Genomic DNA, 27,515 nt, shown 5'->3' with positions numbered 1-27,515 from the left:
CTACTTGCAGAGCTGTATACGTCAAGGCTAGTCTCATTGCATGGTGTTCCAATGCTGATTTCTTCGGACCGAGGAAGCGTCTTTACTTCCAAGTTCTGGGATTCATTTCAGTCTACGATGGGTACTAAGATTCGATTCAGTACAGCCTTCCATCCTCAGACTAGTGGGCAAGTTGAGAGAGTCAATCAGGTCCTCGAGGATATGCTAAGAGCGTGTGTCATTTCCTTTGGCATGAAGTGGGAAGACTGCCTACCTTTTGTTGAGTTTTCATATAACAACAACTATCAGGCAAGTTCAGGCAAAGCTCCGTTCGAGATTCTCTATGGCAGGAAGTGTCGTACCCCGCTCAATTGGTCAGAGATTGGTGAGCGTCAGATTCTTGGGAATGAGATGATTGCTGAAGTAGAAGAAATGTGTCGTGTCATTCAGGATAATCTCAAAGCAGCACAGTCCCGTCAGAAGAGCTACTACGATAGCAAGCATCGTGACATGGTTTATCAGCTCGATGACTTCGTCTATCTCAAAGTGTCTCCTATGAAGGACACTCATAATTTTGGCATCAAAGGAAAGCTTGATCCTCGTTTTGTTGGGCCTTTTAGAAATGTTGGCAAGAGAGGCGACCTTGCATATCAAATAGAGCTCCCTTCAAACTTCTCAAATGTGCATGACGTGTTTCATGTCTCTCAGCTTCGGGGATGCTTCAAGACTCTCGAGCGCATAGTTAATCTTCACGATATCGACCTTCAACCCGACCTATCCTACCGTGAGCATCCAGTTGCAGTTCTTGAGGTGACTGAGCGCAAGACCCGCAATAAGTCAATCAAGTTTCTCAAGGTGCAATGGTCACATCATTCCGACAAAGAGGCCACTTGGGAGCGTGAGGATCACCTCCGTTCCGAATTTCCAGAGTTCTTTCAGTCCTAGATCTCGGGTCAAGATCTTCTTGTAGTGTGGGAGAGTTTGTAACAGCCCAGTGTTGGGGAACGTCGCATGGGAAACAAAAAATTTCCTACGCTCACGAAGACCTATCATGGTGATGTCCATCTACGAGAGGGGATGAGTGATCTACGTACCCTTGTAGACCGTACAGCAGAAGCGTTAGTGAACACAGTTGATGTAGTGGAACGTCCTCACGTCCCTCGCCCGCGAACAATCCCGCGATCAGTCCCACGATCTAGTACCGAACGGACGGCACCTCCGCGTTCAGCACACGTACAGCTCGACGATGATCTCGGCCTTCTTGATCCAGCAAGAGAGAAGGAGAGGAAGAAGAGCTCTCCAGCAGTGTGACGGCGCTCCGGAGGTTGGTGATGACCTTGTCTCAGCAGGGCTCCGCCCGAGCTCCGCAGAAACGCGATCTAGAGGAAAAACCGTGGAGGTATGTGGTCGGGCTGCCGTGGAAAAGTCGTCTCAAATCAGCCCTAAAACCTCCGTATATATAGGTGGGAGGAAGGGGACCTTGCCTTGGGGCTCAAGGAGCCCCAAGGGGGTCGGCCGAGTCCAAGGGGGAAGGCTCCCCCCCCCCAAACCGAGTTGGACTTGGTTTGGTGGGTGGGAGTCCTTCCTTCCCTTCCCACCTCCTCTTTTTTTTTCTCTTTGATTTTCTTTCCTAGGCGCATAGGGCCCTTTTGGGCTGTCCCACCAGCCCACTAAGGGCTGGTGTGCCACCCTCAAGGCCTATGGGCTTCCCCGGGGTGGGTTGCCCCCCCCCCCCCGGTGAACTCCCGGAACCCATTCGTCATTCCCGGTACATTCCCGGTAACTCCGAAAACCTTCCGGTAATCAAATGAGGTCATCCCATATATCAATCTTCGTTTCCGGACCATCCTGGAAACCCTCGTGACGTCCGTGATCTCATCCGGGACTCCGAACAACATTCGGTAACCAACCATATAACTCAAATATGCATAAAACAACGTCGAACCTTAAGTGTGCAGACCCTGCGGGTTCGAGAACTATGTAGACATGACCCGAGAGACTCCTCGGTCAATATCCAATAGCGGGACCTGGATGCCCATATTGGATCCTACATATTCTACGAAGATCTTATCGTTTGAACCTCAGTGCCAAGGATTCATATAATCTCGTATGTCATTCCCTTTGTCCTTCGGTATGTTACTTGCCCGAGATTCGATCGTCAGTATCCGCATACCTATTTCAATCTCATTTACCGGCAAGTCTCTTTACTCGTTCCGTAATACAAGATCCCGCAACTTACACTAAGTCACATTGATTGCAAGGCTTGTGTGTGATGTTGTATTATCGAGTGGGCCCCGAGATACCTCTCCGTCACACGGAGTGACAAATCCCAGTCTTGATCCATACTAATTCAACTAACACCTTCAGAGATACCTGTAGAGCATCTTTATAGTCACCCAGTTACGTTGCGACGTTTGATACACACAAAGCATTCCTCCGGTGTCAGTGAGTTATATGATCTCATGGTCATAGGAATAAATACTTGACACGCAGAAAACAGTAGCAACAAAATAACACGATCAACATGCTACGTCTATTAGTTTGGGTCTAGTCCATCACGTGATTCTCCTAATGACGTGATCCAGTTATCAAGCAAGAACACTTTGTTCATAATCAGAAGACACTGACTATCTTTGATCAACTGGCTAGCCAACTAGAGGCTTGCTAGGGACGGTGTTTTGTCTACGTATCCACACATGTAAATGAGTCTTCATTCAATACAATTATAGCATGGATAATAAACGATTATCTTGATACAGGAATTATAATAATAACTATATTTATTATTGCCTCTAGGGCATAATTCCAACACCCAGATGTAATCCTTTCCATAATTCGATCCTTTCCTATTTTGTGGAACCTTGTTTTGGATGTTATTAAGCTTATCATTTCATGTGGCTTCGTTTCATGTCATCATCTTGCATCATGGCATCCTTTCAATTGCATTGCTTTCATTCTTTTGTTGCTAGTTGATCCATCATGGTGGTGATATCTTGCCTTGAGTGGTGTGAAATGATGTGATGTTTTCAAACAAAGCTTTCCAACTATGCTTTTCAAAACAATGCAAAGCCCTCCCCCCCTTTGGATTTCAAACTTGTGAGTTATACTTTGATTGAACCTGTTTTAAAAATGTTAAACATTTAGAGTATTTAATTGTGATTGAGGGGGTAACTCTCATTGCTATATTAGCCTTTAGGTCCATAGGGTTTTATTTAAAAACAACATTATAAATTGCTGTTTTTAGGTATAATTTATTTGTTCTAAAAATCTGGTTTGTATTTTATTTAAATAGGGCATAAATCCCTCAGTCCCTAGCTATTTTTATTTTTCTAAACAAACCTTTCTACTTGTTCCTGTGAGTTTTTGTTTGTGGTTGTTATTTAAAAAAATCCTTTTATTCTTTTCTGCCAGGCACCAGAGAGCCCAGGTGCGCCGGCTACCTCCTTCTCCACTTCAGCCTCGCCTCCTTCCTTCGCTAGCGCAGCCCCTTCCCCTTTCCTTTCTTCTTCTTGACGTCGTTCACCTCCTCCCTGCTTTTCGTCAGAGACAGTGAGAGAGAGAGCCGCGTGCCCGTGGCACGGACGCCAACACCATCAACCCTCGCCTATTTAGCACCCCTCGGCGTGCGTGCCCCTAGGGTTCCCTCTCCCCGCCGCCACCTCTTTCTCCCTCCTTCTTCCCCCTCTGCAGGTAAGACTCCAGAGAGAAATTCAGGGAGGGAGAGGATTCAGAGAGAGCGCCGCCGCATCCCCGCCATCGCCTTGTCGCCCGCAGCCTTCCCTCGTGGCATCCAAGGTGGCCGTGAGGATGCAGGTGGCATCCTCGTTCCATTCCCGCTACTAGGGGAGGCTTGAGTCCTCCCTGGCGTCGCCTCCGTGTCGACGTTGCAGGAGCAGAAGAGAGCTCCGCCACGGAGCGCCTCGAGCCGCTTCTTCCTCTCCGTCGAGCCGCTCGTCCTTGTCTTCGTGCCACTGGGTGAGCCATCATCTTTCCCCCCTCTCCCCGCGTGCCTGTTCCCTATCTGCACGTAGTGTGTCGCCGCCGTCGTGGTCTGCCATGGCCGGGAGCAGCAGCTTCGTAGCGCCGCCGTTGCAGCCTCCCTCTCGCTGAGTTAGGCACGGGAATGAGTTCCCCTAGGTCACCGCATCCCCCTCCAGTAGCTACCTCCGTCGATTCTTGCCTGTAGCGCCATCTCCGTCCTCCCCTGTTCCGGCCGATGCCGTGGTAGTTGCACGTGCAGAGGGGCTGCTCAAAAGGAGACATGCCCCCTCTCTGCTAAGAACCGTAAGCGTAGCGCAGTGGCAACCGAGTTGTGCGCCAGCGCCGTGCGTCGCGGGTTCGAGTCCCCCTCGGGCGCCCTTTCTTTTTCTTTATTTCACCAGTTGCAGGGCAGCGCCAGAGAGGGCTACCTAGCCCGAAGCCTTCTCTATGTCAAGCGCCGATGCATAGCCCAGTGGTGTGTGCCTGTGGGTGCACCAGAGGAGTTGTGGGTTCGATCCCCACACCCTCCCCTTTTATTTTTTTGATTTTATTTCTTTTCTTTTGCTATTTTGTGTTGTTTCATTTTACACCAGAGGCTTGTGTTGGTGTTTTCTTTTATTTTTCCATGTTGCCCTACAGTGTAATGCTTGTGTGTTTGTAGTTAATGTGTAGGTAGAGTTGTGTGTGTATGTGTGTAGGTGTTTGCACACACACACACTTGTGCTAGTGTGCACAACATATGTATGTGTGCACCTCCACATATATGTGTTGGGTGAATCTTCTATGTGGTGTTGTGTGAGTAGTTCTTGTGTGAGTGCATGTGTGGGTGTGGATGGTGTGGTGTGAGTCCACTTATACATGTGCATGTGTATGTGTTGCACATGTGTGTGTGTTTGTGGATGAACACCTAGTTCTATATGTTGGTGTGACATGTTAGTGAATCCATGCTATGCCTAGATAGGTTGTTCTTGCCCTAGTGATGTGCATGTGTAGGTGATGCGATATATGATAGTTTCCACATGTGATGATAGTCATTTGTAGCTTATAGGATTCTATGTGACATTTTCGAGCTAGCTTTGTGCATTGTTGTTACATGCAAGTACCCATGTATGATATATGATTTTGCGGCAGAATCATCCGAGGAATCCATTGATGCAGTCATATTTCACTTTAGAGCAACTTCATAAAACTTTTATTTTTTGATATGATGCCATGTTTAGAGCTTTACATTAGGTGGTGCTTTGGCCCTTTATGGATGATTCCCTTATGGAATGGTAGTGGGTAAACCCCTCTACAACATGGGGCCTTTGTTTTGATCTTAGGAATTTGCATGCACCTATTGTGCCTTGTCAAAGTGGACACTTGGCTGAAACTGGCAGATTTGTGAAAACTTGTGATTTTCACTAAGTCTGGAAACTGGAGTTATTTTCTTCCCGTGTTGTCTCGTGTGAATTAGCTCCTGTGTTGGGAATTAGCCCATGCAACAAACTAAAGTTTGTGAGCTTTTATGTTTGTTTAGCTCCCTGTTAAATTTCATGCTTATACACTTCCTGTAGTTATCATTTTGGAGGCTGCCAAAATGCTTCAGAGCATAAGCAGCTGGTGAAAATCTGTGATTTTCACCAAGTCCCAAAAACTGTGATATTTTGTCCAAGTTAGTGTCTATAGATCTGCTCATGGGTGATTCCTTTGCATTATCTTCTTGTGCAGGGTTGTAGAGATTTTGGATGGCTTCTGTCTCATATCTTGTTTGATTCATTTAGATGGTTGTAGCTACTTTAAATCTTGTAGACAAACTGCTATGTTGCTGTTGAAAACAGATTGTATGTTTGTATTAATTTTAAGCTTGTGTGGGCATTGTTGATGGTGTGGTGTGTTCCCATGCACCATCCCACTTATATTTTGTTGCTTGATCATGTGGCAACCTGGTTACACCAGGGAGTGCCCATTGGGGTGTGTTTGTGGCTGTTTTGAACCGTAGGTCTTCGTAACTTGTTTTGTAGTTTCTGGTTGAACCGTGGCTCCGTTCTCTACGTTCTTTATAGTTTTTGCATCGTTTTCTCATGATGCACATGCTCATGCCATATTCATGCATGTCAAGATAACTTAATATGAGGTTCTGTCCAGAATTCAATTAACTCAACTAATGCATGTGAAAGTGACTAGAATAGTGATGCATGCCTCCTTCTTCACACATGCATCATATTGATTGTTGCATTATGTCTTGCCGGTGTTCATTGGATGTTATCTTATCTTGGGTAGCATCGGGAACAGAGAGCGAGTACGTGGATTCCGGAGAGTACGTGCACGAAGATCAAGAGCAGTTCCACGCTGAAGACATCACAGGCAAGATGACCGTGACCTTGACACCATATCTAGCTTTGTTTTGCTTAGAATCACGTTTCCTTCGTTACATGCTCGCTGCCTACCACTTGATATAATGCCACCTGTCTTTGCCGTGAACCTCAAACACATCCCTGTCCTAGCAAATGTTGTTTGGCTAAGTAGGCTTGCTCAACCTCTAATGAGTAGCTTTGCTAGTTGCAGGTGCCAGTTGTCCCATGTAATAACATGGGTATTTTGATATCATTATGGTTAAACTGCTATTTAATTAATGCACCTATATACTTGGTAAATAACGAAAGGCCTAGCCTTTGCTGGGTGATTTGTTCCGTTGTTGCCCCCTTAGTTTCGGTTAGAGGGGTTTGATTCCATAACTAATCGCTCCTAACACGTTCGGGGTTGTTATGGGAACCCCCTTGATAAATCGTGTAGTGTCAAAGCTTGTCTGGCAGGACCCAACATTGGTTTTAATCTGCTAATAACCTAATAATAATTTGCATAGGGAATAGCTACCCCGAGGAATTAATCAACAACCCGGGCCAGTGCTCCTCATGAGTGTTGGTCCAACCCAGAGCAGCTTATTAACGCTCCCCAGGGCAACTCAGTGTTTTGGCGTGGTAACCATCGCTCATCCATCGTGTCCTCAGACCGAGATATGCGGCTCTTATCGGGGTCGTCGACACAACGGGATGTCCTGCTAGATTTGTCTTACCTTAGCGTTATATCTTGCGTATAGGGATTCCGGTGAAACTTTGGGTCTCCTCAAAGTTGAGGTTTTCCTCTAAGGAATCCGACGAGATCACGAGTTTCGTGATAGAGGATTACTTTGCGGCCCGTGGCAGTTTGTGATGGACTAGTTTGAGCATCCCTGCAGGGTCTAATCTTTCGGAAAGCTGTGCCCGCGGTTATGTGGCAAATGTGAATATTTTTTTAACATCCGGTTCTAGATAACTTAAAGTAACTCCAATAAAACTGCCAACCGGGTGCATAACCGTGACTGTCTCCTTCGGAGATCGCTCTCTGATCGAGAACACGGTGGGGTTATGTTTGACGTAAGTAGGTGTTCAGGATCACTTAGTGATCAATCTAGTCTTCGATCGCTCGCGTAGACCACCATATGTTTACTCTAATCATCGTAAGGTAGCCACCATATACGCTTAGGTTGCTGCAAACCCATACACTTAACCTTCCTCACCCAATAACTTGACTAGATTCGATACCAAGGTCATTCGATTGCTGAGTCCCTGTGGCTCACAGATTACTACAAACCCCAACAGGTACAGGTACGCCCGACGCATGAGATCCTGATGACAACCAGCTGAAGCGGGAGTTCGATGAGGACTCTGGCCGTCTGTATGTGAACTATCCAGAGGAATGAGGCCGTGGTCGGGATCGTGGGCCAGCATGCGGGATGTCATAGTTTTACTTGTTTCATGTTGTCCGTAGTGGGACTAAACTATTGTGACAGCCCGAGACCGACGTTCCAGAAGATTCCCCCTTTATTCAGTTTTCGTCGTGTGTCTATTTTCTTTTGTCGCATCATCATCGCATCATGCGCATCATATGCATTGCATCGGCACCCCGTTGCCGCCAGTTTTCAAAACTTGCATCCGTTGTTAGTTGCCGGTTCTCGTCGTTGTCCGTTCTGAGCCCGACCGCACACGCACGCGCCCACGGCATCGCCTAAACCCTGTTTTAAAAGTGTGTGTAAAAGTTTCTCTGATCGGGGTAAAACTTGGCATGCGGTCGTAATTAGTTATAGCTAGGCCGCCTGTCGAATTTCGTCACGATCGGAGTCCGTCTGGTACCCGAACGGTCGACCGTAGCGGCACCGTATTCGGTCTACCGTCGGAAGGTTGACGGTGTTTTAAAAATTGTTGTCGCGCCACCCGTTCTCCCTCTCATCTCCGGGTATCCACTCTACACGACTTCGTAACCGTTCCCGTGTTCGGAATTATCCGAATCCGACCACACGGTTGGATCCGGAACGGAATTCCGGTTAACCTAGCCCCCATTTGTCTATATATAGGCCTCCTCCTATTATTTAGACAGCCTACCACCCTCTGCCTCGTTTTCCGCGTCCTACCTACCCCAACAGCCTCTCTCTCCCCTGTCTCCCACCTCCAGCCGCCGGGCTCACTCGAGCCCGGTTCAGGCCCGCCGAAGCCCATCGGGGCCCGAGGCAAACCCTAGCCGAGCCCCCATGGCTCTCCCTGCCCGAGCTCCCTGCCCGAGCTTCTCCTGTCCGGCTCGCCGCCGCCACCTACCTCCGGGCGCCGGTTGGAGCCCACCGGAGGTGCCTCGCCGGTCTCCGGCCGCCGATTCCGCGTGCACCGCCCCGGTATGCTTCCCCGCACGAGACCCCGCGCAGCCGGCATCGTCCTCTCCGTCGGCCTGCCCCGCAGCCCCGCCGGCTCGCCTTCCGCGTGCGCCGCCCTCGGCCTCCCGTCCAAACCCGCCGCCGCTCCCTCGTTCCATCGCTGGTGTCTGCCCCGTCGAGGTCAGCCGCCGTAGCCCTGGCGTGCATCGGGAGCGAGCAGCCACCCGAGGAGATCGAGGCTCTCCACCTAGGCCGCTCCGCCCCGCGTGGGCCTGCCGCACCGCCTAGGCCAGGCCGGCCTCCTCCGCCCCGAGTCGGGCCGCCTCGCCTCTCCCTTGGCCCGTTGACCTGCTTCAACCACCAGGCCGGCTGCCCCCTCTCTCCAGGCCGGCCCAAGTGGCCGAGGTGAGATCCTCCCCCCACGTGTGCACCTTTTAATTATCTTGCGCCCCCTATCGGCCCAGTTAGTATTTTAGTTTTTTTTCGGTTTAGATAATTCCAGTAAATAGACGTATAGTAATATGCCCCTATCTTTTAATCCGTATGTCGGATCACGATGAATTACATATGTATTTCGTGTAGAATTTCGCGTAGATTACGAACTTACAACTTGCATATTTGTTTGACGTTGTTTGGCGTGTCGAATGCCTAGAATTACGTGCTGTTCCAATAGGATACGTCCCGTATTTTATTTCTCGTGCGTATCCGTATTGCCCGTATGTCGTAGGTTAAATGTCCATGTTTTAGGAACCCTCTTGCCATGTATTTTAGAGTAGACGTTGGTATTTTTGCGCGTAGGGATTGCCGCTAGTTTATTTTTTCGTGTATAGGTTTTTATCTCGCATTTACGTGTGGTAATATTTTTGTGTGCAACCCCACATATTTGATATGTTTTCGGGGTATGTGCAATTAGTTTTAGCTTTTGAGTAAGTTAGTTCGCGAGATATTTTGCTATGTTGCCCTCTTGTCTTTTTCGTAGGATTTATTCCGTGCTCCGTTCGATTAAGTTGTCAACTAGGGAGTTGTTCTTGGATGTTTACTCTAGCCCCTGGTATTTTTTGTTGCAATAGAAATGCATGTTTAGGTGTGGTTTGCTTGCTCTCAAGTTGCTAAGAATAGTGCTGATTTGGAGGAGCTGAAATATTTCTAAGTCTGGAATCTGTTATATTTTGTTGTTGTCTTGTCTTGCTTCTATCTTGTGTTCTGTAGCTCTTTTGAGGTTGGTGCAATGGAGTTAGTTGTAGACCTTGTGATTCTCTAGCATGCTGTGAATTTTCATGCCATTTGGAGTCCTGTAGCTTATGATTTTTCTGCTGTAAATATGGCTTCAGATCGAAAACTGCACTTTCATGAAGTGTTATTTTCACTAAGTCTGAAATAGTGTGTGGGAAGCCATTTTGTGACTTCTTTTCCTAGTGTTCCTTGCTGCCATGCTAGTATATGTTAGTTGATTGTTGTAGTGCTTATTGCCCTCTTTCGTGTCATGCCTTGGTTGAGTAGATTGGAGTTGTGTAGCTCGTAGTTGTGGGGCGTAGATAATGCTATGTGGCTGATTTTGGCAGATTGTAGTGATATCATGTTTTGCTCGTAGTTTTTGAACCGTAGCTCCGTTTTGATCGTGTCCTACATGAAACTTGCTTAGAATCTCGTGTAGTTTCATTTTCTCTTGCTGTTTGTATGTTTTGAAGTGCTCGTAGCCGTCGTTGCACACATATTGCATTCATGCCATCATATCTTGCGGTGCTTGTAACTTTTGATCCGTAGCTCCGTTGGAGATGTTCTCTATGTGTAAATTGCTTGAAATGACGCGTAGAATCACGTGAACCTATTTGTTTTGCTGTTTAACAACCAATTAAATGTGTTAGTTAAGATCTGGACAGAATTGTAAATTAACATGTGAGGTCGTTTCGGAGGTGCTATATGACATTTCCGACCTCATTTAAAATGCCTAGATAGGTAGTTTAATTACCCTTCACCTATTGCCATGTTTAACGACATTTAATATTGCCGTGTATCTAATCGGGATATAACTAAATAAATAAACGTGGAGTTTCGTCAATATGCAACTCGTTGCTTATTGAACTTCACTTAATGTGTAGTGTTTGATTGTGTGAATTGCCATGCCGTGACTTGCATATATTCAGATGCTCATGCATCATTTGTGTTGTGCATCGTATGGTGAATTCTGTGTGTTGATTTGTGTTTCCGGTTTGCTTCGTCTCGATAGAGTTTCGCAAGCGTGTCGGATTGTGAGGACCCGTTCGACTACGTCGGTTCGTCTGCTTCACGGAGTCATTCTTCTTCCAAGTGGGATCTCAGGCAAGATGACCATTTCCCCAGCTACCATTACTATCATTGCCATGCTAGTATTACCGTTTCTATTGGTTATGTCTCGTTGCCTACCACATGTTAAATATCAGCCTCTCAACAATGCCATGAAAACCTTCAACCTGTTCAACCTAGCAAACCACTGATTGGCTATGTTACTGCTTGCTTAACCATGTTGTTAGCGTTGCTAGTTGCAGGTGCAGTTGCTTCCATGTGAAAACATGGGTTCCTTGTCATATCACCATATTAAATGCTATCTATTTTAATGCACCTATATACTTGGTAAAAGGTGGAAGGCTCGGCCTTTCTAGCCTGGTGTTTTGTTCCACCTTTGTCCCCTTAGTTTTGGCTACCGGTGTTATGTTCCATATTTGAGCGCTCCTAACACGATCGGGGTTGTTATGGGGACCCCCTTGATATTTCGTTTTAGATTAAAGCTGGTCTGGCAAGGCCCAACATTGGTACTACATTTGCCCAACATAATAATTCTGTTAAACTGAAATGCATAGGGAGTTAGCGCTACCCGAGGAGTAATTCTACATAATACAGGTAGGGTCAGTGCTGATGGTGCTGGTCCAAAACAGAGCACTGTGCGGGGCCACCGCGAGGAAACTCGAGGTTTGGCACTCGTACGCATAGCTTATCTGTCGTGTCCTGAGAACGAGATACTCGGCTCATATCGGGATCGTCGACACGTCGGGCGGCCTTGCTGGATTAGTTTTACCTTTGATGAGATATCTTGTGCTTCGGGATTCCGGTGATGCTTTGAGTAATCTCAGAGTTGAGGTTTTCCACTAAGGAGTCCGACGAGATCGCGAGCTTCGTGATCGAGGATTTCTATGCGGCTTGTGGTAATTTGTGATGGACTAGTTGGAGCACCCTTGCAGGGTTAAATCTTTCGGAAAGTCGTGCCCGCGGTTATGTGGCAACGTGGAAACTTTGTTTAACACTGGTTCTAGACAACTTGAAGTTAACTTCAATAAAACTTGCCAACTGTGTGCGTAACCGTGATTGTCTCTTTCATGAGTTCCTTCTCCGATCTAGGACACGGTGGGGTTATGTCTGACGTAGGTAGGTGTTCAGGATCATTCGTTTGATCATCAGTAGTCACGTTCGCTATGCGTAGATCTTCCCCCTCTTACTTCTTGTACTCGTAAGCTTAGCCACCAAATATATGCTTAGTCGCTGCTGCAACCTCACCACTTAACCATGCCTCACCCATTAAGCTTTGCTAGTCTTGATACCTTTGGAAATGAGATTGCTGAGTCCCCTGTGGCTCACAGATTACTACAACACCAGTTGCAGGTACATGTAAAGATTACTTGACGCGAGCGCGTTGGTTGTTCATTTGGAGTTGCTTCTTCTTCTTCTTCTTCATCGATCTAGGATGGGTTCCAGGTCGGCAGCCTGGGATAGCAAGGATGGACGTCGTTCTTCTTTTCTCGTTTGTTTTTGTCCGTAGTCGGACCCTGCTCTTCTTCATGATGATTATGTATTGTACTGCTGTGACTCTGATGTAGCTTGTGGCGAGTGTAAGCCAACTCTATTTATATATCTCTTCTTTTCAGTACATGTACTTGTAACGATAGCCATTCTTGCGACACGACGAGATGCGCTTCTATCCCTGACGAGGCCTTCGTGCCAAATTGAGGATAGGGTCGCATCTTGGGCGTGACAACTATTCTCTAAATAATGTGTGTCTGTAAGCTTAATGATATACATTTATCAGATGGCAAGTGTATGCCCTACTTGTCACTCTTTCAGTTATGTAATGTTATGATCATCTCGCTTGCGAAACGTTTAGATGCGCCCCTTTCCCTTTTGAGGCATCGTCCCCAAAATAGGAAAGGGTCGCATCTTAGTCGTTACACTTTAGGCCTATTAGGTTCTCTCCCGGGTGGGTGGCCCCTCCCGGTAAAACCCTCGAACCCATTCATCACTCCCAGTACTTTATTGGTAATGCCCGAAAACTTTCCGGAAGCCAAATGCAACTTTCCTATATATCAATCTTTACCTATGGACCATTCCGGAGCTCCTCGTGACGTCTGGGATCTCATCCGGGACTCCGAACAACTTTCGGTTACCAATCACACATAACTCAATAATACCGATACGTCACCGAACCTTAAGTGTGCAGACCGTGCGGGTTCGAGAACTATGTAGACATGACATGAGACACTCTCCGGTCAATAACCAATAGTGGGACCTGGATGCCCATATTGGCTCCTACACAGTCTACAAAGATCTTTATCGATTGAACCTCTATGTCAAGGATTCAGTTAATCTTGTATGTTGTTCCCTTTGTCCTTCGGTATGTTACTTGCCCGAGATTCGATCGTCGGTATCTCTATACCTAGTTCAATCTCGTTACCGACAAGTCTCTTTACTCGTTACGTAATACAAGATTCCGTAACTAACTCATTAGTCAAATTGCTTGCAAGGCTTGTTGTGATGTTGTATTACCGAGTGGGCCCCGAGATACCTCTCCGTCACACGGAGTGACAAATCCCAGTCTTGATCCATGCCAACCCAACAGACACCTTCAGAGATACCTGTAGAGCTCCTTTATAGTCACCCGGTTACGCTGCGATGTTTGATACACACAAGGTATTCCTCCGGTGTCCCGGAGTTGCATGATCTCATGGTCATAGGAACATATACATTGACATGAAGAAAACCATAGCAATAAACTGACACAATCATATGCTACATTCATATTTTGGGTCTTGTTCATCACATCATTCTCCTAATGATGTGATCCCATTATCAAGTGACAACATTTGTCTATGGCCAGGAAACCTCGACCATCTTTCATCAACGAGCTATTCAACTAGAGTCTCACTAGGGACAGTGTGTTGTCTATGTATCCACACATGTATTTGAGTTTCCAATCAATACAATTCTAGCATGGATAATAAATGATTATCATGAAGAAGAATAATAACCAATTTATTATTGCCTCTAGGGTATATTTTCAAGATCAACATCCTTTTTAGTTGCTTCTCGCCCGTGGGCAAAGTGAGATTTTCTCTCACCAACTGGGTGGTGTTGACAAAGATAGCTCATGAAGGATAGATACCGTCAACTAGATAGTAACCCATGTTGTATTCATGCATATTGATTGTATAGTGGCAGGGATGAGCTTCTCCAATGCATATGCAGTCAAGAGATCCGTGCAAACTTGGCCGCCCTCTTGCTTCTGAGATTGCCTAGAGCCTCTAGGTGTTTGCGACATTTGGTTTTCTTAGGTATTAAGGTCCAAATAACGACACCACGACAATTGCAAACCTGACCATGTCATATCCGCATGTGCTCTCACATATTCGTACATACTCGTCTCATGAATCAGCACACGTGCCATATGCAAGCATATTCAGTGCAACCATGCACTTCTGGTAACTGGAGAATCCAATCCTTTCCCCAATGTCCTTCTTCAAGATGAAGTAGTCATCAAAGGACCCGACCCCACGGTAGAGACGAGCGAAGACATTTTTTCACATCTAGAAAATTTGACGAAGATTGTGAGCGAAGAGGGCATTGAGGGCAAAGTAATCTGACATCAGCGTCAAATGGTCGTGCGCCCTGTTGCGGTTGAGCACTCAGTGACCATTGATCGATCCTTTGAAATTGAGAACATGCTATTCCGCACGCTGCATGTCTGCATGGACCACATGCATCATAGCCATCTCATCAGTGTAGTCTTTCTCATCACGCGAGCCATGTGACGACTCAATATAATGCTCGTATATGTACTCCATATCCGAATCCATTGCTTCAAATAAGAATGGGCAAAAAAATTAGCTCGAGCAATTCAATGAATACTTGTTGGGCATGGTGAGTAGCGTAGGTGTGGATCGTACCTGAGCGGCGGTCTGAGGAGAGGCTCGTCCTGACGGTACACGAGAAGTGGCATGGAGCTTGGGTGTATCGTTGGAGGTCACAGACTTGTTGAGTATCGGCATGCGTGTGCCGAGTCGGACGGGGTAGCGGAACGGGCAAAAGAGAAAAGGGAAGGAGAGAAAATGAGAGGATGGAGGCACGAACTCCGGAAGGGGTTTTGGGTGTCGGAGTCATACGTGTTTGCAGTTTCAACTCCCGCAAAGCCCCCTAATGTGTCTTGTGTTTGTTGAAAAAAGTAAGTCCGGACCGTTCAGCGGACAGATAGAGACCCATGTTGGATGACACAACACGCCCCGACCATACGGTCTGGACATATGCACACAATTTCAAGGTCCGGTTTGAAGATGCCGTAAAGAACTATGCAAGATTTGGTAACGGATGAATCCCAAACAAGTTCTAAATAAAGTCTAAAAATTATCTAAAAATGACATTTACGAGGATAGTTATCCTGGCCGATTAGGGTTTGTAACGGATGAATCCCAAACAAGTTCTAAATAAAATCTAAAAATTACCTAAAAATGACATTTACGAACGGCTAGAAGGATAGTTATCCTGGCCGATTAGGGTTTATGTCGTAGACGTGATATTTATGCTCGCATTATTTTTAAATTTACTCCAGTCTTTCGAAAATGGTTATCAGTGAAAGAGGTTTTTCATGTCAACTGCGAGACACGTGTGGTGCCTTTGTAAAATGTATATCATATTAAGATTTATGAAGTCATCGTACGCGCATCGTCTGAAATTCTGAAATAAATCTAGAAATAAATGTAAGCACAAGGACTTGAAATTTGATGGGTTAAAAATATCACAGTCTTTATAACCATCTAACTCCAGGTTGATTCGCGAACTAACCTATGATTGAATGGTTAGAGGGATCGTGATATCCCCAGCACAACCGGGTTCAAGTCGTCATGTTCGTATTTGTTTCTAATTTATTTCATGATTTTTAGAGATAACGAGGTGTCTACTGTGACTTTGTAAATCTTAAAATGATATATCGGTTTAGTTTTTTGAAGGTGTTAAAAAAAACTATAAGTTGATTCGCATGACTTAATTTTTTAGACGTGTTGATGATCCCAGTTGGGAGCCGATCCCCTTTAGCCCCGGACAGGTACGTATCCCGTCTCCACGGAACTTTCCAACTCGGAGTCTTTCCCTTGTATCGGTCTAGCCAAGCTGACCAATATATACGGACTCACCCACCCAAGTCCCAACCCCAAGCAAATTCGCTCCAGACCCGTCGCGGCTCGCAGAACCAGTCGCCGCCGGAGCCGTTTCGTCCGCGGCCGCCGGAGCAACTCCTCCTCCTCCCATCAGTCGTTCAGGACGCGATTGGATCCCTACGTTGTTATAAGGCCAAGTAAGCCCTAGCTTGCTTCAATCCATCCGTTCCGTTTTCCATTTCTTCCTGCTTGCCGAGAACGAACAATCGGATCCCTCACCTGGACGCGATGCAGGGCGGTCCGATCCTGCCGCATCGCCCAAGGAGCTCCGCTCTAGGTTTGGACGTCCTAGCAAAGAGGAAACGGGAAGCACAAGGCAGCAATGCATCCAGGCCTCGTCCCCACAAGAAAGAAGAAGCGGCGGCTGAGCACAGATCAGGAAAAATCGCGAGAGCCGATTGCCGCCGCCGATGGGACTCACCTCGCCGGGAGTACCGTGATGGTCCACCGGCATCCCAGCGGCAACATCCGGCACCATCCCCTTGGGACAACGTTTCTTCTTTGCCTGCCGCGACCGTACGCCCGTCTGGCTCCTCCTCAAGAAGGACTTCTTCTTCGTGCAAGGGCACTGAAGCTGGTACAAGGCCCCCAACAGCTGACATAAAATTCAAGGTCACTGAGGAGATGATGCTAGAGATGGATTACAATGCTGATCTAACATGGTATGGCTGCGAAGAACACAGCATTCTATTCAATGCCGGTAGTTATCCTGGAGACGATGCTTCATTTCATCAAAATAAGAAATCAAAGTTATCCAAGAAGCTGACTCGCCAGGATGGCAGTCTGATGACTCTTGCTCAGAGCAAAAGGTTGTCAGAGGTTACCGCGGAGAATGCTCAGTGGGAGAACAGGCAGTTGTTCAGATCCGGGGCTGTTAGAAGAACAGAGGTGCAAACGGAATTTGACAACGAGGATGAGCGTAAAGTGGTACTGCTTGTTCATGACACGAAACCCCCATTCCTCCTCGACGAACGAGTTGTGTTCGCAAAACAAGCAGAGCCTGTGATGCCACTCAAGGACCCAACATCTGACATGGCTATTATTGCGCGCAAAGGTTCTCTTTTGGTTGGGGAAATTCGTGAAAAGCAGAGTATGAACAAGTCAAGGCAACGCTTCTGGGAGCTTGCTGGATCTAAGCTAGGACATATTTTGGGTGTTGAGAAAACAGCCCAACAGGTTGATGCTGACACTGCGCTTGTTGGTGACCAAGGTGATGTTGACTTCAAAGAGAAGCTGAAGTTTTCACAACACTTGAAGGAAAAGGCAGAAGCAGTCAGTGATTTTGCAAAATCGAAATCTCTTTCTCAACAAAGGCAATACCTTCCCATATTTTCTGTCCGGGATGACCTGCTCGGACTTGTGCGGGAAAATCAAGTGGTTGTGGTCGTTGGTGAAACTGGTTCTGGGAAGACTACTCAGCTGACTCAATATCTGCATGAGGATGGATATACCAGAACTGGCCTTGTTGGCTGCACTCAACCAAGACGTGTGGCTGCCATGAGTGTTGCTCGGCGTGTCAGTGACGAAATGGAAACCGTGCTTGGAGAAGAAGTTGGATATGCTATTCGGTTCGAGGATGTCACGTGTCGTAACACAAAAATAAAGTACATGACGGATGGAGTGCTTCTCCGTGAAACCTTGAAAGATGCTGACCTGGACAAATATCGGGTTATCATCATGGATGAAGCACACGAGAGATCAGTGAACACCGATGTTTTGTTTGGTATATTGAAGAAGGTTGTTGCACGTCGACGGGATTTTAAGTTAATTGTCACATCTGCAACACTAAATGCAGACAAATTCTCAAAATTCTTTGGTTCTGCGCCTATATTTCACATACCTGGAAGGACATTTCCAGTAAATATCTTGTACAGCAAAACACCATGTGAAGATTATGTGGAAGTGGCAGTGAAGCAGGCCATCACAATCCACATAACGAGTGGCCCTGGCGACATTCTCATCTTCATGACCGGGCAGGAAGAAATCGAGACTGCTTGCTATGCGCTCGCTGAGCGCATGGAGCAGCTAATTTCATCATCCACCAAAGTTGTAGGCAAGCTCTCAATCCTGCCTGTCTATTCACAGTTGCCTGCTGACTTGCAGGCCAAGATCTTTCAGAAGGCAGGAGAGGGCACTCGCAAATGCATTGTTGCTACCAATATTGCTGAGACATCCCTGACAGTAGATGGTATCTTGTATGTCATCGATACTGGATATGGAAAGATGAAGGTATACAATCCACGGATGGGCATGGACGCTCTTCAGGTTTTTCCATGCAGTCGAGCAGCCGCAGACCAGCGTGCAGGGCGTGCAGGAAGAACTGGTCCTGGCACATGCTACAGGCTGTTCACGGAATCAGCTTACCAGAATGAGATGCTCCCTAACCCCGTGCCAGAGATCCAAAGGACCAACCTTGCGAATGTGGTTCTCTTACTGAAATCCCTTGAAGTCAAAAATTTGCTTGATTTTGACTTCATGGACCCACCTCCCAAGGAGAATATCCTCAGCTCCATGTACCAGCTCTGGATGTTGGGTGCCTTGAACAATGTTGGTGGCCTTACAAATCTAGGCTGGAAGATGGTGGAGTTCCCATTGGACCCAACTCTGGCAAAAATGCTTCTCATGGGGAAGGAGCTGGGGTGTGTTGATGAAGTACTGACAATTGTATCCATGCTCTCAGTGCCATCAGTATTCTTCCGGCCAAAAGATCGAGAAGAGGAGAGTGACGCTGCAAGGGAGAAGTTTTTTGTACCGGAGTCTGACCATCTAACACTCCTCAATGTATACCTGCAATGGGAAGAGCAGAAGTTTAAGGGTGAATTGTGCAATGATCGAGACTGGTGCAATGCTCACTTCCTCCATGTCAAGAGTCTACAAAAGGCTCGGGAAGTGAGATCTCAATTGGTGGACATACTGAACACCCTGAAGATCCCACAGACATCATGCCATAGGGAATGGGACGTGGTGAGGAAGGCCGTCTGCTCAGCGTACTTCAAGAACTCTGCAAGGTTGAAGGGTGTTGGAGAGTATGTCAACTGCCGTAATGGGGTGCCGTGCCACCTGCATCCCAGCAGTGCACTCTACGGTCTCGGCTACACCCCCGACTACATCGTCTACCACGAGCTTGTCCTGACAACCAAGGACTATATGCAGTGTGTCAGTGCAGTTGACCCACACTGGCTGGTGGAGCTTGGGCCCATGTTCTTCTCTGTGAGGGAGGGTGACACCTCCTTCCTTGACTGCAGGAGGTGGCATAATGAGGAGAAGACAGACATGGAAGAGGAGATGGAGAAGCTGAAGCAGGAGCAAACTGAGGTGGCAGGCAGAGAGAAGGAGAGGGAGGAGAAGAGGGGCAAGCAGCAGCAGGTTGCTATGCCGGGTCTGAAGAAAGGTTTGACATATCTTAGGCCCAAAAGGAGGATGGGTTTGTAGGTAGGAAGGTTGAGTGAGTATGTTTGTATGTGCTGATAGTCACACATGAATGAATCCATTATATGGGACACACACCTATCATGAGGCATAGCATTATTTTCGTGTTCATTTAGATGCTACTCCCTCCGTCCCAAAATAACTGTCTCAAGCTTAGCACAACTTTGTACTAGAGCTAGTACAAAGTTGAGACACTTATTTTTGGACGGAGGGAGTATTTTTCTAGCAGATTTGCTACTTCGCAGTCGACTTCTGCTAATATCTTAGTAGTGCAACATTGTTGGTAGAAACCTAATACTACTGTAATTTTAGTTAAATTGTGAACCATTTCGTTGATAACATTTACTCTACATATCTTTCCCATAACTGTGGCTTCATAATTTTAATGTATAGCATTACCGGCTTTGTATTTCCTAGGTCTTTTAATTCCAATTATTTTTTCTCGCAAAAGTTGTTTCTGCAGTATCAAGACAGCCTGCTGTTGCTTTCCCGGTTTATTCAGCTGGTGGCTTTTATGGTGTTTCCACATTACTACATGTTTAAGTGAGAACTTAAGATTCAGTATCATTGGTCCAAATCATATGGATGCAGAAACATCAATTAATCAGCACTTAGAGGTTGTTGACCAGATTCAGGTCGAATTTCCTCTGAAACCCAGCCTGAATTGTACAATCTACTGCAACATATTCCGGTGTTAATATCATATATTGCCAATTTCAACAAGAACAAACTCTGGTTTCAGTAAGCACAAGATAATCTCTGCTTGATCTGATATAAGATGCTACCCCCGGAGGCTGCTGTCTTTTGAACTTAGGTGCTAACCTTGAATCCTGAATATTTCCTAGTTTTATTCAAATGATGATGGAATGCTAGAGGCAAAATTCGGACGGCTGGCATTTAATCGTGTTTCTCTGTGAAGTTTTCGCATTGTTCCATCGTAGTACTCCCTCTCTAAAAAATATATAAGAGCGTTTAGATGGAAAGTGTGCTTCTCAGCCCGAGCTCAAATAAGCTCGGGGTGAACAGAAAAATCCCAAAAAAAAAAATCAAAACAAATTTAAAAAAATCTGATTTTTTTTATGACAAACATTGACAAAAGTTTTAACTGCCTGCAAAATTACATTAGGCAATCACATTTGTGGAAGTCGTGGCAAAAATAAAATAAAATCGTTACTTCAAAATGCTTTTGAAAGTAGCATTTTCAGAGTATCGATTTTGTTTTTTTGCCACGCCTCACAAAAATGTAATTTTCAGATGAATTTCGTGAGATATTAGAACTTTTGTCAATGTTTATTACAAAAAATTAGATTTTTTTGAACATTTTTTGAAATTAATACGATTTTAATGTACACCCGAGCTCATTTGAGCTCGGCTCAGAAACTTCATGTCCCGTTTAGATCACTATTTTAGTAAACTAAACATTTTTATATTTCTTTACGGAGGGAATAATGACAGGTTGGCAATGCCAATATAATAATGTATGATGTCCCTAATGATGCTCATGCTTGACTTCTAGCTAGATAGAATATGCTTGATGCTAGTAGCTTTACCATATCCACTTTTTTTTATACTTTTTTTGCAACAAAGGACATGAGCGTGTTGTCATGCATTATAAGGAGAGGGCAAGATGTCAAGTTATGTTCTGTTGTTGACACTTTGTGTAGAATCGATGGAGAGAGGTACCTACCGACGGGGGGCCAACAGCAGTCTGGTGGCTAGCGGGAGAGGTTCCTCTCGTGTGGCTGCATGGATGGGAAAGGGAGGACTGGATGTCCCCTTCTAGGTTAGCACCCCACATGGGCTTGGGCCCTAAGAGATATGCTTGATGTGCTTGGGCCCATACCAGTTCAACACTCCCCCTCAAGATGCTTGATATTGCTTGGGAGATTGCTTGGGTCCATACCAGTTCAACACTCCCAGTTCAACACTCCCCTTCTAGGTTAGTATATTGCTCAGACACCCCTTCAATCTCTCTATTTCCTCCTTATCATCTCGAGTGATGATAATGTCATCCACATAAACTGCAAGAATGGTGATATTTCGACCAAAGTGTCTGTAGAACACCGTGTGGTCACCGTTACACTAACCATACCCATACCATGAAAAACACGCTTGAATCTATCAAACCATTCCCTCGGTGATTGCTTCAGTCCATACAAGCATTATTGGAATCAGAGAATTTGCCATCAGTCAGTTCTTTGCCGTCTGCCAGTGGACGTCAAAGAAGGTCTTTGTCGTCAGCTTCAAAAAAATAGACGACAAAGAATGCACTGATGGCAAAGATATTATTGGCCATCAGTTAATTCTTTGCCATCCGCTGGCAGATGGCGAAGATACACAAGGCATACGACAAAGAGCCTTCCCTGGGCCCCACTGGACCGTGGGGTTGGTTAGGTCAACTGGGCCATCGACCAGCTCTTTGTCATCTGCTTGGAGGCTCTTTGCCGTCCGCCAGCAGACGGGAAACAACATGTCCCTATAACGTCCGTTTGCCCGACCCACCACACTCTCTCTCTCCCCGAGCTCCTCTGCCCCCTGCCGCCGCCGCTCTGCCCCCCGTCGCCTCGCTGCCAGGCCGCCCGCCGCTAGGCCGCCACGTCGCCCAACCGCCCCTGCCGCCCCGACCCCGCCCGACCGCCCCCCACGCCCCTGCCGTGCCCGACCGCCCCCGGCGCCCCTGTCCCGCCCTGTAGTGAAGGATTTCTTTAGTATGCATACCTTTTCCATGGTCTCGGAAGTACCAAACCCTGGTGGTAGCTCCATGTACACTTGTTCCTTCAACTAACCATGCAAGAAGGCATTCTTGAAATCTAGTTGATGCAACTTCCACCCAAAGTTTGCACCACAAGAAACCAATATCCTTACTTTGTTCATATTTGCCATAGGAGCAAATGTCTCGTCATAGTCAATTCCATAAGTGTGACACCCGAGACCGACGCTCCAGAAGATTCCCCTCTTATTCCATTGCCGTCGTGCAATTAGATTGTCCGTCGCATTCATCATCGCATCATGCGCATCATCTGCATTGCATCGGCACTCCGTTGCTGCTAGTGTACAAAACTTGCATCCGTTATTAGTTGCCGGTTCTCTCTGTTTTCGTCGTTGACCGTTTCAAGACCAACCACACATGCACGCGACCGCGACATCGTTAAAATCTTGTTTTTAGAAGTGCGTATAAAACTTTCTTGGATTGGTTTGAAAGTTGGCGTGCTGTCTCATTTTAATGTAGGCAGGCCACCTCCCAATTTTCGTTTCAATCGAAGCTCATTTGATACCCGTACGGTTTAGTATATAGCCGCACTATAACCGGTTTAGTTGTCGGACGATCGGTGTTTCAAAACTCTGTCACGGGCCGCACCATTTTCCTCTCATCTCTACATAGCCCAACTACACAGCCCATTAAACCCATCTAGCCACTTCCTCCGTTCGTGGTCGTCGGATCGCGGTCGGACGGACGAGGTCCATCCCACCTTAGACCAAACCCTATATAAGAATCACCCCATGGAGAGAGCTCTCTCACTCCATTAGGGTTTCCCCTAGCCAAATTTGCACCCACCCCCTTAGAAAACCCCATCTGCTAGCTCCACCTCCTCTCTCTCCTGAAATCCATCTCTTGGTCAGATCTGGACCACTGGATCCCCATCCAATGTCCCAAAATCGCCCCAAACTCCACCTACCCGACATGTCTAGGCGACCAGAGGCACCCCGAGCCATGCCCGCAATCTCTCGCAGCCATGAGGAAGCCGAGCAGTTCGTAGGAGCCCCGTCGGCCGCCGCCGGAGGTCACCGCAGCGCCGCCACCGGCGAGCCGTCGCATCCCGCCAATCGGAGCGCCTGCCCACCACCGTCGGCGGCCACCCCCAAGGGCGCCAGACGCAGCTCGCCACAGATCCGGCCCGGATCTGGCCGCCATCCGCCACCGCCGTGGATCTTCGCCTCCGACCAAGGTTCGGCCACCCCCTCGGCCTCCATCCCCACCGCCAAGTCGGCCACTAGAGCCCTCGGCGGCCCCTGCTTCGCTCGGGCTCGAGCAGTGGGAGGATCCCCGCTCAGGCGTTGACCGGCCGCTCAACGCCAGCGCCACCTCCCCGCGGGCCGCACCTAATGCAGGGCGCCCGAATCGGCCCAACCCCCGCGCTGGCTCCCGAGGCCTAGGAGCTGCACCGAGCCACCAGGCCAGCGCCCCTTCAGCCCATCTCCGACCTGGGCCATGGCCTGCAAGGTGAGCCGATCCCGCTACCCTATCCCGCGCCCGTGGCACCATTTAGTATCTTGCGCCATACCCCTTGTTGGCCCACTAGCTGTAGATTCGGCCCGTGTAGTTTTTTTAGGACGTGCGAATTTATTAATTTCAGAAAAGCAATGATTTTAAAACGCCCGTAGTTTTTAAACCGTGCGTCGGATCACGACAAATTATATATGTAAAACATATAGATTTTCGTGTAGAATAATATTTTTCAACTCTCCTGCATATCTCAAGCTGTTAGCCATGCTGTTTGCATTGGTATGCGTGTTGACGTGTTAAAAACGGTTTAATTCGTAGCTAGTGAACCGTAGCACCGTTGGAGATGAGCCATATATGTAAATGGACCAGAATGACGAGTAGAATCACGTGAACCACTTTGTTTTTCTGTTTAACAAACATATAATGTGGTTAGGAAAGATCTGGACAGATTTCAAAGTTAACGTGTGGGGTCAGTTCAGAGATACTATATGTCGTTTCCGGCGTCATTTAAAATGCCTAGATAGGTAGTTTAATTTGTGTTTCACCCCTTGCCATGTTCAACAACATTTAATATTGTCGTGTAAATAAATGGAAGTGAACTAAATAATTAAATGTGGAGTTCCGTCAATATGCAACTCGTTGCATATTGAGCTTCACTTAATTTGTAGTGTATGGCTGTTGTGATTTGTCATGCCCTGCCTTGCATATTTGAAACTAATCATGCATCATATGTGAATTGCATCATGTCGTGCATGTGCTGTGGTGAATATTGTGTGTTGATTCTTGTTTCCGTTTGCTTCGTCTCGATAGAGTTCCGTAAGCGTGTCGGAATGTGAGGATTCGTTCGACTACGTTGGTTTGTCTGCTTCACGGAGTCGTTCTTCTTCCAAGCGGGATTACAGGCAAGATGATCATTTCCCAAGATATCATTACTATGATTGTCATGCTAGTTGTTTTGTTTCTATCGTTATGTCTTGCTGCCTACCACCTGTTAAATATCAGCCTCCCAACATTGCCATGAAAACCTTCAACCTTTCTACAACCTAGCAAACCACTGATAGGATATGTTATCGCTTGCTTAACCATGTGATAGCGTTGCTAGCTGCTGGTGTCATTGCTTCCATGTGATAACATGGGTTCCTTGTTATATCACCATATTATTGCTAATTAATTTAATGCACCTATATACTTGGTAAAAGGTGGAAGGCTCGGCCTTTCTAGCCTGGTGTTTTGTTCCACCTTTGCCGCCTTAGTTTTGGCCACCGGTGTTATGTTCCATCAATGAGCGCTCCTAACATGCTTGGGGTTGTTATGGGGACCCCCTAGATTCTTTTGGGATAAAACTCGTCTTGCAAGGCCCAACATTGGTACTATATTTGACCAACATAATAATTCTGCCAATACTGAAAACATAGGGCGTTATGAACCCGAGGAGTAATTCAACATAATATAGGGGAGGCCAATGTTGCTGGTGTTGGTCCCAAACAAAGCCACTTACGGGGCCACCCGGGGAAACTCGGGGGATGTCTATCCGGCCACCGTACGTATTTCTCATCCTTCGTGTCCCGAGAACGAGATACGCGGCTCCTATCGGGATCGTCGACACGCCGGGCGGCCTTGCTGGACTTGTTTTACCTTTCTCGAGTGTCTTGTGCGAGGGATTCCGAGGATACTTTGGGCTATCTAGAGGTTGAGGTTGTCCAATAGGAACCCGAGGAGATCACGGGTTTCCTTGATCGAGGTCATCCCAGCGCAGCGTGTGGTAGTTTGTGATGGACTAGTTGGAGAACCCTACAGGGTTAAATCTTTCAAAAAATCGTGCCCGCGGTTATGTGGCAACATGGAAACTTTGTTTAACATCGGTTCTAGATAACTTGTCGTAAACTTAATTAAAAACTCGCCAGCTGAGTGCGTAACCGTGACTCTCTTTGTGAGCTCCATCTTCGATCGAGGACACGATGGGATTATGTCTGACGTAAGTAGGTGTTTAGGATCATTCATTTGATCATTATTAGTTCACGTTCTATTATGCATAGATCATCCCCCTCTTTTATTCTTGTACTCGTAGGTTAGCCACCTCAAACAAACGCTTAGCCGCTTACTGCAGCCTCACCACTTAACCATACCTCACCCATTAAGCTTTGCTAGTCTTGATACCTTTGGAAATGAGATTGATGAGTCCCCTGTGGCTCACACATTACTACAACACCAGTTGTAGGTACATGTAAAGAGTGACTTTGACGTGAGCGTGCTGATTGTGCTATTTGGAGTTTCTTCTTCTTCTTTATCGATGTAGGATGGGTTCCACGCCGGCAGCCTGGGATAGCAAGGATGGACGTCGTTCTTTTGTCGTTTGTTTTCGTCCATAGTCGGACCTGCTCTTCTTCATGATGATTGATTGTGTGATTGTATTGATGTGACTCTCATGTAGCTTGTGGCGAGTGTAAGCCAACTCCTTATACTCATCTTTTCAGTACATGTTCTTGTAGCGATATCCATTCTTGCGAAACAACAAGATGCGTTTATATCCATGTCGAGGCCCTCGCGCCAAAATAAGGACAGGACCGCATCTTGGGCATTACAAGTTGGTATCAGAGCTGTACCAACCTAGGAGCCCCCTTGATTGATCGAACTTGGCCGAGTCGAGTCTAGTGAAAAACTGCTTTGAGTCTAGTTATATATCGGAGAGTAGGATTCTTTTTTCTCCTCTACTATGCTTTGGTGAGGAATCTTGACGTAAGAATTTTAATTATACTCCTCTTCTCACTCAAAAATTTAGGATCATGCGTATATTTTTGGAATCTATATGATGTCGATGTGACGGAGTTCTCACTTGGTGCCTCCTACCGTGTTCATTTTATTCCGGAGAGTTGAGCTCCAAGGGATTCCTGAGCACATCGTTATCATTCAGATTTCTTAGTATCTCAGGACGAAGGATGTTCGAAATTGCTTCAATACTATTAGTGGCGAGAGAAGTCTGACTTCCCCAGTACTCGTGCAGATAGGTCCAGATGTATCACCATACTTAGTATCATTGTGATTACGAGGGTCTGAGATAGATGAGTTTTCGAGATTCTGGTTATGTGTTGACGGATGTGGTACACTGAACGGGAGATGCTAGGAGTTGAGTGAAATTTTACTTCTTGTATCCGTGGACCCGATTGCATGACCAGAAATTTCGGGAGTTCTTAGGTGGGAATTCAAGTAGTTGCTTATAGGACAATCTTTCAACAGGTGCATGGTGTGAGGTTGGGGTTCGACATCTAGTGGATTCGTTTGTTCACGGTCGTCTTACAACGGTTCTCATTGTGTCTTAAAGAGTCCTAGTAGCTTGCTACGACTCGGGGACGCTTCGTATGTCGTGTGTTGGAAATATGCCCTAGAGGCAATAATAAATTAGTTATTATTATATTTATTTGTTCATGATAATCGTTTATTATCCATGCTATAATTGTATTGATTGGAAATACAATACTTGTGTGGATACATAGACAAAACACTGTCCCTAGTAAGCCTCTAGTTCACTAGCTCGTTGATCAAAGATGGTCAAGGTTTCCTGACCATAGGCAAGTGTTGTTACTTGATAACGGGATCACATCATTAGGAGAATCATGTGATGGACTAGACCCAAACTAATGAACGTAGCATGTTGATCGTGTCATTTTATTGCTACTGTTTTCTGCGTGTCAAGTATTTATTCCTATGACCATGAGATCATATAACTCATTGGCACCGGAGGAATGCCTTGTGTGTATCAAACGTCACAACGTAACTGGGTGACTATAAA

General features: G+C 46.5%; 1 protein-coding gene across 1 annotated transcript; it reads left to right on the top strand.

Annotated features, from left to right (window-relative positions):
• The first annotated feature begins 16,204 nt into the window (after nt 1–16,204).
• Nucleotides 16,205–19,602, top strand: LOC123444134 (pre-mRNA-splicing factor ATP-dependent RNA helicase DEAH7-like). The gene has a single exon (XM_045120754.1). The coding sequence runs from the start codon at nt 16,303–16,305 to the stop codon at nt 19,504–19,506; it is 3,204 nt and encodes a 1,067-aa protein (XP_044976689.1). The 5' UTR covers nt 16,205–16,302; the 3' UTR covers nt 19,507–19,602.
• The last annotated feature ends 7,913 nt before the right edge of the window (nt 19,603–27,515 follow it).

Source organism: Hordeum vulgare, chromosome 3H (genome assembly GCF_904849725.1).
Source record: "Hordeum vulgare subsp. vulgare chromosome 3H, MorexV3_pseudomolecules_assembly, whole genome shotgun sequence".
Taxonomy (NCBI): domain Eukaryota; kingdom Viridiplantae; phylum Streptophyta; class Magnoliopsida; order Poales; family Poaceae; genus Hordeum; species Hordeum vulgare.
Note: the sequence above shows the minus strand (reverse complement) of the source record. Positions and strands in the feature narration are given on the sequence as shown.

Excerpts from the sequence above, each read along its gene's own strand:
- LOC123444134 (XM_045120754.1), top strand. The coding sequence starts at position 16,303 with ATGCAGGGCGGTCCGATCCTGCCGCATCGCCCAAGGAGCTCCGCTCTA.